This window comes from Rattus norvegicus, chromosome 10, assembly GCF_036323735.1.
Source record: "Rattus norvegicus strain BN/NHsdMcwi chromosome 10, GRCr8, whole genome shotgun sequence".
Lineage (NCBI taxonomy): Eukaryota > Metazoa > Chordata > Mammalia > Rodentia > Muridae > Rattus > Rattus norvegicus.
Genome location: NC_086028.1, coordinates 69,396,530 through 69,410,503, shown reverse-complemented (window position 1 = coordinate 69,410,503; position 13,974 = coordinate 69,396,530). Strand labels below are relative to the sequence as shown.

At 46.1% G+C, this 13,974-nt stretch overlaps 1 protein-coding gene across 17 annotated transcripts in view; it reads right to left on the bottom strand.

Annotated features, from left to right (window-relative positions):
- Synrg (synergin, gamma) overlaps window positions 1-13,974 on the bottom strand; it is an 82,561-nt gene that overhangs the window by 18,211 nt on the left and 50,376 nt on the right. For 8 of the 17 annotated variants that reach the window (XM_039086974.2, XM_063269992.1, XM_063269993.1 and 5 more), the window contains 5 exons: window positions 7,059-7,421; window positions 4,069-4,232; window positions 3,352-3,405; window positions 2,626-2,722; window positions 1,388-1,536 (listed from right to left, as the gene is read on the bottom strand). In XM_039086974.2, the coding sequence (XP_038942902.1) occupies window positions 1,388-1,536; window positions 2,626-2,722; window positions 3,352-3,405; window positions 4,069-4,232; window positions 7,059-7,421 (827 nt within the window). Of the gene's footprint in view, window positions 1-1,387; window positions 1,537-2,625; window positions 2,723-3,351; window positions 3,406-4,068; window positions 4,233-7,058; window positions 7,515-13,974 lie in introns of all 17 variants that reach the window. The other 9 variants (XM_039086970.2, XM_039086972.2, XM_039086973.2 and 6 more) reach the window with 3 other exon arrangements.

Below are 13,974 nucleotides of genomic sequence, written 5' to 3'. Positions count from 1 at the left end.
GTTCTTACTGGCGGGACATTAGGCGCGCGACACTAACCAAACCAAACGAAGCAATCAAACCAGAGCGGTGCCATCAATCTGGCCCCTCACTTAAATAATGATACAAAACCAGAAGCACTGAAACAGGATTTGCTGTTTAGGACCGATTGGAACAGCTAGTTACCACCAGGCTGTCGGCTAAGAGCACTAAGAATTCCTCTCTTCTGCAGAGATGCAACCCTGCCTGGAGGGTGGCAAGTTAACTGGAGGACTAGTGAGTGAACTGGAGGACTAGTGAGTGAACTGGAGGACTAGTGAGTGATTTAGAATACAGCCAAGCCTCTCATGAACTCAAATGCTATCTGGAAAATGTTGCAGCAATCTTGTACTGCAGCATGCATGTGTGCATGCTGGCCTCCCCCACCTGCTTTGATAGAATGCAGCACCTAGACGGAAGCTAGTCATTTGTTTATTCAGAGTAGAGCTGCCCATAACATGGAAGACATGAGTCCAGGGGAGGTGATGAGGGTGGTGAATGGACAGCCACGTGATCGCCTTCCGCGCAGCTTTCTGAAGAGCACAGCAGGGCATACATAGGTCAAGTGCAAAGGGGTGGACTCAAACCATTTCTTTCTGGCAAAACTTGCACATGTAAGAATTAAGAATGACTGGCCCTGAGGGGTTGGGGATTTAGCTCAGAGGTAGAGCGCTTGCCTAGCAAGCGCAAGGCCCTGGGTTCGGTCCCCAGCTCCGAAAAAAAAAAAGAATGAATGGCCGGGGGAGAAAGTTCAGTGGGCAAAGTGCTTGATGGGTGAGTGTGGGGTCATGAGTTCAATTCCCCAGAATCTATATGAAGCCAGAAGTGATAAAGCCACTTGTCTGCACTCCTAGCTATGATGAGATAGAGGAAGAACCTGCAGAAGCTTGCGGGCCATCCTTGTATACACAGAGGCTGATAACAGAGACCCTGTCTCAGACAAGACAGAAAGTGAGAGCAGGCATGGACATTGTCTGACCTGCACACACACAGTGGCACATGCACCCTTCCCCCACATACATCTCTCCCCCTCTCCGTCTCTGTCTGTCTCTGTCTGTCTCTGTCTCACACACGCGCACGTGCGTACACACACACACACACACACACACACACACACACACACACACACACACACTAAACAGATCGAGCTTTTGTCCCACACTTCTGTTTTTCCAAGGTATAGTGGGCCTTGGAACTCTCCAAGGCCAGTCTGGGACTGCTGTCTCAGACCTCCTCCAACATAACACAACCCAGGTGGCACACTCATCCTCGGATAAGTGCATTGTAAGAATATATTCTCTGCTTCAGAACAGGCTTCTGGAAAGAGAAGTAACTGCTGACAGTAAGTAACGGTAAGTCTAACAGGCTCACCGTGAGTGTGGTAAGTGACATGAAGCCGATTAAGTTGTTCCACACTTTATCGATGTCCTTCAGCAACTGCTGGAGTTTCTCACTACACACAGCAGTGGCTTTGATCCCCAGCTCCACGCGCTTGGTTACTCGGTACACTTCCACCACGCCTGGTGGAGAGAGGAGAGTTAGGCATGGGAAAGCAGGCAAAGACAAAGCACTGTGGCGTGCTGATGACTCGATGAGGAAGAACGGCCGCGCAGAGGCGGGGCTGTGAGCAGAGATAGGTATTGGTTACTTTTCTGCTGCTGTGATAAAACACCGTGGCCAAGGGACCTTACAGAAGAAAGCCTTTAATTGGGCATGGGGGCAGGAGCAGCTGAGAACTCGTATCTCAAACTGCAAGCTGGAGGCGGAGAGCATCCTGGGAATGGCAGGAAGCTTCTGAAGCCTGAAAGCCCCCTGCCCTCAAGATACCTCCTACAAGAAGGCCACACCTCTGAATCCTTCCCAAACAGCTCCACAAACTGGGGACCAAATATTCAAGTCTATGAGTCTATGGGGGCCATTCTCATTCAAACAAGGGGTGCGCCTTCATGATCTGCAGGAATGGTTCTTTTCCTGCAGTCTTTAATCAGGTCAAACACTGTAAGCTGCAAATGTTGATGTCATCATAGAGTAATTCATGCTAAATCCTTAAGCTTTTTTTTTTTAAATAAAACATTGCTGAAATTCTATGTGCTAGAAATTTCAATTTTTAAAATTATATTTATTGCCAAGCCTAGTGGCACACACCTTTAATCCTAGCAATTGGGACACAGAAGCAGATAGACCTGAGTTTTGAGGCTAGCCTAGTCTACACAGCCATGTGTGTGGAGGGTCTGGTGCAGGCCAGAAAAGTCCCTTGGATCCCCTGGAGCTGCATTTGCTGGCAGTTGTGAGATAACCAACATGGGTATAGGGAACTGAATGTGGGTGCTCTGCCAAGGCTGTAGGCACTTTCACCACTGAGCTCTCTCTTCAGCCCCAACAGATACAGGATTTACGTTGAGATGTATAGAGAAAAGAGACTTGAAAACTTCACTACACAGACTTCAAGTACAGTAGTCACTACTGCTGGGACTTTCGTGTTTTACCTGTGAACGCAGCTACTGCCGAGGCTGTCCACAGCGGGAGAGGGCGGACCTAAAACCTACAGGGAGTGAACATTCATACTAATACACTGTGCCAGTTTGACTGTGAAATATCAAAGAACGCACCTAGGAGATACTCCATGCCTTGGGCTGACTGGATAACTTCTGTGCAGACAGCACTGCTGCTAATGCCGTTTAAGGTGTCGTTTGCCTTCTTAATGACCTACAAGAAATGACATCACATCATCTTAGACAACAAAGAAAGGTTGCTGCCATTAATTCTCCACTAGGAGAAAACCCAAGCAGCATGAAAAGCAGTGTCCAACCAGTGTGTGCATGTGCCCATGAATTTAAACTTTGAAGGGAGGGAGGTGTGGAGGGAGTGAAGGAGAGGAAGGGGGAGGGGGAGGGAGAAGAGGGGGCAGGGCAGGTTCTTAGTTTAAATATTATTTTCATGTAGGCCAGAGGTAATGATGATATTACTTTGCTACTTCTTAAATGCAGTGACAGATAGGGGACAGCTGACAAATGAGCCAGTACCTATCTACTACTGTACACTAAAGGATGCAAAAAAAGAGTTATTTATTTTTATCTTATGTGCATTGGTATTTTACCTGCATGTATATCTGTGTGAGGGTGTTGGATCCCTGGAACTGGAGTTACAGACAGTTATGAGCTGCCATGTGGGTGCTGGGAATTGAACCTGGGTGCTCCAGAAGAGCAGCCAGTGCTCTTAACTACTAAGCCACCTCCCCGAGATCCCCGCATGATTTTCATGCATTCATTCTGAGGAACTAAGGAGAAGACAAAAGAGGCAGGAGGGTGCTTGGATGCACCCAGCCACATACTCACATCCAGGGCGCTCCCCAGGCATCTCTGCCACTCATACGCGTATCTCTCATTTTCCTGTGGGTTTATAAAAGGAACTGGGTCAACAGGCAGGCTCACCATGGAGGTGTCTAGTACACGAGCTAGTGTCCCACTACAGCTTTTAGCCAGGCGTGGTAGCATTCCCCTGAAATCCCAGCACTTGGGGACTCACTGTGAGTTAAAGGCCAGCCTGGTCTACGGAGAGAATTCTAGGCCAACCAGGGCTACACGAGACTCTCTCAAAACAACACAAACCCCACAGAGGGAAAGTCCAGCTTCCCATTATTCCACACCTCACTGCTGTGTGTGCAGGAGTGAGTGTGTGTGTGTGTGTGTGTGTGTGTGTGTGTGTGTGTGTGTGTGTGTGTGCACCTGTATCACAAGAAACAGGGGAGTTTAAGATACCACAAACAGAAATAGAGGGTCCAAAACGTTTCTCCTCTCCTGTTTTGATGCTTTAAAATTCAGTAAGATGATAAAGTGTACATTTTGAAAAGAGATTTTCTTAAATGCTTCTCTCTTTGCAAAGTCCCATGAACAATTACAACTTTAGCCACAACTTTCAGAGGCTGAAACACATAGGCAGCATTTTCATCCCGGGCTAAGCTACCAGCCCTGACCTCTGAGGGTCTATTTGCCATCTGGTGTGTAGTGTCCCCCCACCCCCACCCCCAGGGAAGTAGAAAAGGGATATTTCACCTCCACTTCGCCAGTCAGATCCTTGTACTTGTCTCGGATGACGGGCAGTGCAGCTCTCTCACTCAGAGTGTTGGACCGGTCTCTGAAGGGCTGCTCCAGGGCCGGGGAAGGAGAGGACCTGCTTATTTCTTTATCCCCAAGGCTCAAGCTCCTCTTGTGTGATCCTGGGCGGAGGGAGAAGACAGTAGGCATAAAGGTTCTGTTACTCAGGCTGGTTCCAGCAGGGTCCTGCTTGCTGATGTGACCATCTCTGACAGGTGGTCACGTCAGGTGGCGTTTGGAAACAGTCTTCGCTCACCCTGTCTGGGAAGTTCTTTGACTCTTGCTCTCTTGTGCTTGGAGGCTTCCTTTAGTTCCCCCCGATTCTCTTCTCTGATCTGTCATTACACTACACAGTTCCATGCCGCAGCTCACTGCTGTGTGCAGGGGTAGGTGTCTGTACGCTTGTATGTGTCACCGGGAACAGGGATGTTTAAGATAACCACAAAGAGAAATAGAAGATCCAAAGCATTTCTCCTCTCCTCTATCAGTAGGATGATGAAGTCCTACAAAAGGACTGAATCACTGGTGTCTAGCTCCCAAGTGCCACTGTCAATATGGGTGCCCAGGGGCCATGAGGCCCCTCCTGTTACTGGTTGTAGGCTTACACTTTTCTGCCTCTAGAGCTTCAGAGACGGGGAGTGAGGGCAGCCACGGAGCAGGGTTTGGAGAAAGATGTGCCTGAGACTGACTAACTGGGAAGTATTGCCTCCAACAGACAGGGATCAATTAAAACAGGTCCCATTTAAAAAGTACTGATCTGGAGAGACTGCTCAGCAGTTAAGAGCACTGGCTTCTCTTTCAGAGTACTCAGGTTCAGTTCCCAGCACCCGCATGGCACCTCGGAATTGTTTTTAATTCCAGTTCCAGGGGATCTGACACACTGACACACAGACATATAGGCAAAACACCAATGCACATAAAATAAAAATAATTATATCATTAAAAAGTACTGATATTTGTGAATTTGAATTATGTATATGTGCTGTATGCTTGGATGTGTGCACATGAGTATAAGTGCCCGCAGAGGACAAAGGTGTCAGACTCCCTGGACCTGGAGTTACAGGCTGCCAGATGTGTGTACTGGGAATCAGACTCGCATCCCCTGCAAGCGCAGTGTATGTTCTTTGTTTGTTCTGAGACAGGGTCTTATATGGAACTGTCCTGAAACCCACTCTGTAGACTAAGCTGGCCTCAAACTCACAGAAATCCGCCTGCCTTTGCTTCCTGAGTGCTGTGATTAAAGGAATGTGTCACATCCAACACACCATGTGCTCCTGACCACTGATCCATCTCTACAGCCCCAGATGGATTTTTAAAAGTATTTACTAAAATGCCTTTATTAGATTTATTCATTTCATTTTATGTTTGTCTTGCCCTTGTCTGTATGCATGTATGTGCACCTCATGCATGTTTGCTGCCTACAGAAGTCAAGGCACTAGATTTCCTCAAACTGGAATTATGAGTGGTTGTGAACCACCATGTGAATGCTGGAATCAAGAATCAAACCCGGGTCGTCTGCAAAAACAAGTGCTCTTAACCACAGAGCTGTCCCTCTAGCCTCTTCATTTTATTTTTAAATAAGCATGTGCAAGCAAGCACACACGGAGGCCAGAGGTAAAGGATCCGCCTTGTAGCTAGGATTACAGGCAGCTGTGTCTCATGTAGGTGTTACAGCTGAACTTGGTATTCTTCCTATAGACGTCTCTCTTTTTTTTTTTTTTTCTTTTTTTCTTTTTTTTCGGAGCTGGGGACTGAACCCAGGGCCTTAACTGAGCTAAATCCCCAACCCCCCTATAGACGTCTCTTAATCACTGAGCCATCTCTTCAGGTCCCAAACAGATCACTGGAAATGCATTCATGGGTATGAAGGTTCATGGGTATGTCAGGCTGCCAAGCCTGACAAACTCAGGACCCACATGATGGACGGAGAAAACATACTTCTAAAAGTCTTCTTCTCACCTCTCTTTACGCACGCCCTGGCATGTGTGCCCATATGTATGCATAGATAAATGTGTATTCAGTCATCAGGCATGGTGTGCACACCAGCACTTAGGAGTATTTGAGTACTTAGGAGGGTGAGGCAGGAGGATCAGGTGCTTGAATCAAGGTTCTTCTCTGTGACACAATGGATTTGAGACCAGCCTGGGCTACACAAGACTCTGTGTCAAACAAAACAAATATGGGGCTGGGGATTTAGCTCAGTGGTAGAGCGCTTACCTAGGAAGCGCAAGGCCCTGGGTTCGGACCCCAGCTCCGAAAAAAAGAACCAAAAAAAAAAAAAAAAAAAAAACAAATAACACCCCCTACATCTGTAGGCTGAATGCAACCCATGGCCAGGCTGAACTTGGGGAATAAAAGCAGAGGCAGGTCTTTGGGACAGGGTCGGTCGGTCGGTCTATCTATCTATCTATCTATCTATCTATCTATCTATCTATCTATCTATCTATCTATATTTCTGGAATGGCATGTAGACCAGGCTGGCCTTAAATTCACAGAGCTGCTCCTGCCTCTGCCTCTCCTGAGTGCTGGGGTTGAGCTGTGTGCCATCACGTCTGACATACAGCACACTTCTAAGCAAGTGAGAGTGGAGACAAAGTACAGGCTCTACTTGTCCTTTCTTCACTAAGCAGTTAGGAGGGACAGGAGGGACAGTGGCCAGTCTCCAGCTCCAGGGAAGGGCCTGCTCTCAGAAGCTGGAACACATCTACTTCCTGCTAAACAAAGAATCACCATTTTACTTTGTCTTTAGAATTATTTTTTAGTTTTTGAGATAGTGTCTCATTATGCAGCCCAGGCTGACTTCAAACTCAGGATCTTCTGCCTCAGCCTCCTGGATGCTAGAATTACAGATGATCGTCACCATGCCTGGTTTTAAGAGCCACCATTTTATACTCAGGAAAGGATGTGTATCATTTCGGCGGAACGCCCTCACAGGGAGAAAAGCTTACCTTGAACAGAAAGGTCAAAGGTTGCCAGCTCACTTTTGATCATTTCTTCACTAGACTTCATTTTGCTCTGTGAATTAGCTACTAAAAAGTCAAACTTGCTGATTTTGGGCTTTTCACTTTGAAATTCTCCAAAGTCGTCTGCACCCTCCTTGGGGGTTTCGTGCGAGGCCACACTGGAAGCTGGGCTGGGACATGTGTTCTCTTGGCTCCGGTCCACCATGGGCATGTCCTGCCTTGTGAAATCCTGGAAGTCCCCAGTTTCATACTCTTTCTGCTCAGTGGTCTGGGGCATCATGTCTTTAAAGCTGGCAAAAGCTGGGAAGGGAGTCTCTGGAAGAGCGTCCTCACTGGCCAAGGCTGATCCTTTGGAGAGAGATGACATGGTGATGTTTTCAGAACTGCCAAATGAGATCTCTTTCCTTTGAAGGTTTGAGGTGGCTGAGGACCCACTGCCTGCTGAGAGGACACATGGAGAGTTTTCTGCCCTGAGGAGTAGCACCCCTGTCTGACCACTCATAGCTTGTCAGTGTGCTTACTGTAAAGTGACTACTACAGCTTCCAAAAGCAGCATAGTTTAAGTCCTCTCCATCTGCAAGGGAAGTGCGGTCCCTCAGTTAGAGGCAAACTCCTAAATTAGGCAAGGCGCCTAGAATATGCCTTCAGTCATATGCCATGCCGCAAAAACTATAGTCAGAGCTTGTACTCAAATTAAAGGAGCGGGGCTGTAAGATTTGATCTTTACGAAGCCATATTGGTGTTCAGCTGGCATTTCTAGTTGGTTATAAAGAATCGTTTTATCTGGGCATGCTGGAACACACCTTTACTCAGCATTTGGGAGGCAGATCCCTGTGAGTCTGAGGCCAATCTGGTCTATGTAGAGTTCCAGGACAGACAGGGCTCCAAAAACAAAACAACAGTAAAAAAATCCTTTCCCTTATATATAAAAAATCACTATAAAGCTAGGTCGCACAGCCATGCACATACTGTTTGATAGAAGACTCAGATCATGTAGTGAATTGTTCCCTTTTAAGCCTGAAGACATACTTACATATGAAGACATACATACATGTCTCCTTTTCTCTAGGCTGCGTTGGACAGTGTTTCTCTTAAGCATAGTTACAGGAAATGTGACAAACTAAAAATTCAGTTTCTTAAAACAAAACGTAAACACCTTCTCATCTAACTTTTGAAAAATCACTAGAAATGCCTGTGCCAGGCAAGAAGACATCATGGGGTTTTAGTCAAGCAGTGACTTACCTCAGCTTTGTGTTGGTCAGTCTGGGTATCCTATCGCCGGGATGGAATATGAGAAAAACCAAAATTAACCTCAACTACTTTAGCCCTTAAAAGAACACAATAAAGGGCCTGGGTGTGGTGGAGCACACCTTCAATCCCAGGAGGCAGAGGTGAACGGATCTCTTTGAGTTCTAGGCCAGCATATGAAAAGTGTGAGGTTCTTCTGGGATGTTTCTGCTTCAGTAATGCATCTCCCTTCTCATACTCATTGAAAAGGGGAAGAAGAGAAAGAGGTGCTGGGCTAGAGAACCCATGATCTTGTTAGCATACATTGAAATAAACAAGCTGGATGAGGCGGTACATGCATGCCTTCCATCCTAGCTCCGAGGCAGAGGCAGGCTGACCTACAGAGCTGAGTTCCAGGACAGCCAGGGCTATCTCAGAAAATGAATGAATGAACGAGTGAATGAATGAATGAGTGAACGAGTGAAGGAATGAACAAACGAGTGAGTGAGTGAGTGAATGAATGAATGAATGAACAAGTAAATGAATGATAGGGTAGTAGAAGACAGCAAGTGCAGCTTTTGGTCTGGACAGGTCTAACTTTGACTCTACCACCTACTTACTTTCTCACCACAGGGCACTAGCCTTATAGTTCAGTCTGGCCTTGAACTCCTGGCAACCCTCCCCATTTCAGCCCCAAGTATACTTTTCTGAGCCCTGGTGTGCTCCTCTATGAAGTGGCGATGAAACTATGTATTTATGAGGATGATGTGTGTGGAGGGTTGCTCAGTGCCTGGAGAGCAACACACAGGACAGCTTGAATTCCTTCAGAGTAAACTCTACAAAGGAACCTCATCATTTTAGGGATGTCCTAGGAAAAGCTCGTCTTCTTCCCCTCTCCTCCCTCCTGTCATACAGGGGATTGAACCAGGTCCCTGAGCACGCCAGGCAAGTATCTGGCCATTGACCACCTCTCCAGCTCTCTGGTTTTTAACTCTGTTGAGCCAGGCTCTTACTGACTTGCCTAGACTGACCTTGAACTCAAAATCCTCCTGCCTCAGTCTCCTCTGTAACTGGAACCCCAGGCCTGAGTCATTAGCTTTGCTTTCCAGATAATTTTCAAAAAGCAAAACCAGGGAAACTGCCCAATGGGTGGGGTGGAGAAGCAGTGGGTCAGTAGGGCAGTGGGTCAGTAGGGCAGTGGGTCAGGCTAGAAGCACTTCATTTTACTTACTGTATATGAGGTAAGAAGGCCAACCACCTTGACAAACACACACATACACACAGAGAGAGACACACAGACACACAGACACACACAATTGACAAGGAATCCAAAGTTCTGTGACGTGGATTCTCCCCATAGTCAACGGGTGAAATGACATTAACCACTTTTGCTCCCTTACCAGCAATAGCACTGCATAGTTTGAGTAGGTATGAGGTTCTGGACACTTCCATAGCTCTCCCAACATCCTTCAACATATCTCCCTAAGCTCTGATAAGAGCATTAACTGAGTAATAAAAATGCCAGCTACAGTCAATCAGTAAAAAGCAAATCTCTTTTCTAAACAATCAACATTCATGTGTTGCCTGCTTAACATAAAGGACGAATGGTTTGGGTGACAGATTTATAGTTCAGTATGAACGAAGCAAGCCGTTAGACAAAGCGCACTTTTAGTCCCTCACTGTAGTGCTTTCCTCTTGAGTAGGACTGACATGGATCTAGGTGTCCAGGCCCAAATGAGGTGCCACTCAATCAGGAGGCAGATGCTCTGAGACACAGGGCTAGTTTGTCAGGGGTGCATTCGGAAGGATGCTTCACCACAGGTATTTCACTACTAGACTCGTCCAGAAAGTTCTTTGGGGAAACTATATCAGAAACAGGCTCTAGTAGCTTATCTAGCAAAGAAAGTGTAGTGAGGTTTTTTTCTACAGACCAAAGATAAACTTATGGAAAGACAGCTCCAGTCCAAATACTGCAACCAAGTTGCCATGGTAATAAAAAGACCTTTTTGTGCAAATATGCCACAAAAAAGAAAGTCCTTTTTTTTTTTTTTTTTTTTTTTAAATCAAGACCGACTGACCCATGTGACCAGGTAGACAACATTCTAAGCAACGTGGATTGCCTTACCAGAGAGCTTTTAAGACTCTATAACTACAAAGGCATTAACCAAAGAGTAAACGTGCTGTGAGTCGAAGGCAGCTTTGAATGTTTTTACTTGCTTATTCACTGGCTACTAGTGGGTGCAAAGCAATTTACTAAGGAGTAATTAATTTGAATCTATAAGTACTAAAGCCTGCATTACATAAGCACCCAAGCAAACAGTTACATAATACCTATCCCTAAGGCTTAGCATTTACACACAGTATAAATACATACGGAGTGTGGGTTTTGTTTTTGTTTTTGTTTTTGTTTTGGTGGATTGAATACTGGTAAACCATTTTCTAAGAAAGAGTTGGCGCGTTAGTTCACTGAAGGTAAGGGGCAAACAGGGAAACTCCCCATTTTCTTGCATTGGTAGCTCCCTATTTGCTTGAGGACGCAGTCCCACGTTAGTACTGTAAATAGATTTCAAAAATAATAAATAGCAAGGCCTCTAGCATGAAGGACAGAAGCCCTGGCTAGGGAAAAAAAAATGACACAGGATGCTGTAATCACCAAAGTGACTAGAGGTGGCTTTGCGATTTCATAGCTGAATTCTGAAAATTGAGAGAGAAGAAGAAAAAAGCAAAGGGGGAAATGGTCACAATAAGAGGCATGTCACTACCGCATCTCCAATCCTCCAGCGGGCTCCTGGGCGGTCTAGGGAAGGCTGTGAGTGGGCACGGGTAACAAGGCAAACTGTGTGTTTTCACACATGGATTTGCTTGAGACCAGGAATTCACTGTGACAAAGGGCAAAAGAATAAACAGTACAATCTGCTTCCCTTCGTGGATCGAATCAAGATGTGGCTTTCTCTCCTACGGGCAGCTCACCCATCGGGCTCTTCCCTAACCTCTATCCAAACCACTCTGGATGCTTGCTGTACATAAAAACAAGGTATTTCCAGGCATGCAAGCTGCCTCCACAGGACACAAAAGGCCAGATCCCTCACCCTCACCCACCCCACTCTCTCCATGGGTGCTTTCTGAAGCCATGGGTGTATGCCTTAGAGATGAAAAGTTACTGACTTTTAAAAGAGGACTTTAGAGAAAGGAAAAGAAATCCTTTTTTCATATGCACAATTCCACAATTGTGGAGTGTTTTGTGTAGCAGTAGCAACATTTGCTGGCCCAAAGAGAGAGTGCCAATCCAGACTTAGCCCAGCCTTCATTTATCCACACAAACCACGAAATATTTGCATATTTCTATTTCTCCCTGTTTAGGGCCCAGTTCTCCATTAGTGAATATTCTCTACTCACTGTCATGCCTGCTCTATGTCCTGGTAAGTCTGAAACTGGTAAGTTCCTGAAGGAACTGCTGCAAGGAAAAGGAAAAGTGGTCTCACCATGCGACAGACAGGCTATAAAATGCTGTTTGACCGACTACTTTTTCTTGTTTTTCAATCTGTATGGGAACTTCCCTTTCTGGGTTTGTACTGACTCCTGGGACACTATGGTTTAAATTGTATCCATACTGAAAGCATCTTCAGGTTTCTATGCCAATGCTTCTAAGTTCAATAAAGAAGAGCTGCCCGCAGGAGAATACTAAACTCAGAGGAGTCTAGAGGCCAGAGAGACAGTAAGACTGCCCACAGTGGGTCAGGGAGTCCCTGGTTGGAGACAGGGCTCAGAGGTTGGGAGCATGTACCACTCTACCAGAGGACCCAGCATCCACGCCAGGGAGCTTACAACTGCATGTAACTCCCGCTCTCAGGGATCCAATTCCTCTGGCCTCTGCACTCGGGTGCACACCTACCCACATACATATAATTAAAAACATATAATGATCTCAAATGAGCACAAAAGATGTAGGCTTTCTGGTTACCAAAAGGGAGAGACCAGACTTAGGTGGTAGAGCCTCCTGGGTATATGGCCCTCTTACGTTCTCAGAATCACTTGGCTGACATCCCCAAACAACTTATCAAAAGTCCTCAAATGATAGAACCAAGCAGAAGCCACTCATAAGAAAACAGTAATGCGGGCTGAGATTGCACCTCAGTGGTGGAGTACTTGCTTGGCATGCAATAAATAAACATACTTAAGTAAAAATAGCTGGACATGGTGACACATGCCTGTAGTCCCAGCTACTGTAAGGCAGGGGGATAACTTAAACTCAGGAGCTCAAGATCGACCTAGGCAGCATTGTGAGACCTTGACTCAAACCAGTCAAACAAAGAAGAATAAATAAAAATAACTGACAGGTGGTGGTACCTGCCCTTAATCCCAGCACATGGGAGGTAGAGGCAAGGTAGATCTCTGAGTTCAAAGCTAGCCTGGTCTACAGAGTGAGTTCCAGGACAGTCAGGGCTACCCAGAGAAGCCCTGCCTCAAACAATAACAACAACAACAACAACAACAACATCAATTTATCATCATCACCACCACCATCATCATCAAAGTCCTTCAGTGATTTTAGAAGCTAGCACAGCTTGCATGAGCTCACCTGTTTCCTCTGATAGCTAGCATGAATTCTAACAGAAGTAACAGAGTGACTGCAGAACACCAGCATGTTTGAGGGATGTCTCATGCACTGACGGAGACAAGCCTTAGCCAACCGCATCTTACCTGGCATCAGGATAAGCAACCACAGTGTTATTTGAACCTATGCAAGTCTTTACCACGCGCGCGCGCGCACACACACACGCACGCAAAGAATATTGTGTTATTATGCTGTTAGAACTACCTCCCTCAAAATAACATTGTGTCTAGACACAACGAGTTGTTCATGAGTGACAGTTACACACAGGGACAGTCACATCTGCCCATCAGGGAGCTTAAGCGACTGGTAGACTGCTCTGGCTTTAGAGACTCTACTGACAAAGGAAGCCAAAGCCTTGTGGGGTCAGTGTCCTGGGGGAGCAGTGCGGCTGGCTGCTGGGGTCTCTAGCTGGAAGCTTTTCTCCCCAGCTTGCTAGCAGCACAGGTGGTTAAAACGCAGAGCGCTTTGAACAAGGTCTTAAGAGTAATCTCCCTCACCTTTCAACACATATACATCTCAAGTGGGAGGCCTGGCTTTTCCCAGAGGAACTTTCACCTGACACCCGACTCTCTTCCTTTCTTGGGTGGCATATCAAAGTGACTTCTGGAATCCTATTCCAAAGTCCCATTGTCAGGAATTCGTAAAAACAACAACAACAAGGACATCAACAACAACAGTCCCAAATCTTCAAATCACTCATAACAAGTGAAAGCACTCGAACGCTTTCCCTGAAAAAGAGCTCTTTTTCCACGGCTCCATGTTCTTACTCTATTCTAAAATGCAGCAAATAACCCAAGTCTGGCTGCTCACTGTCTGGTCTCTGAGATCTGTATTAGCTAATTAATATGTTGTTTGATAGGCTGCAGTGCTGGGGCTCTACCACTGAGTCCGGCCAGAAAATGTTTTCTTAAAAACAGAACCAGTGCACAGTTTAGTTCTTCTGTTTTGCGGGTTGTTTTAGTTTTCAACATTAATTACCATTGTGTGTATGATGCGTGCATGTGTGAGCACGAGTGCGCTGTATGATGTGTGTACGTGTGAGCACGAGTGCGCTGTGTG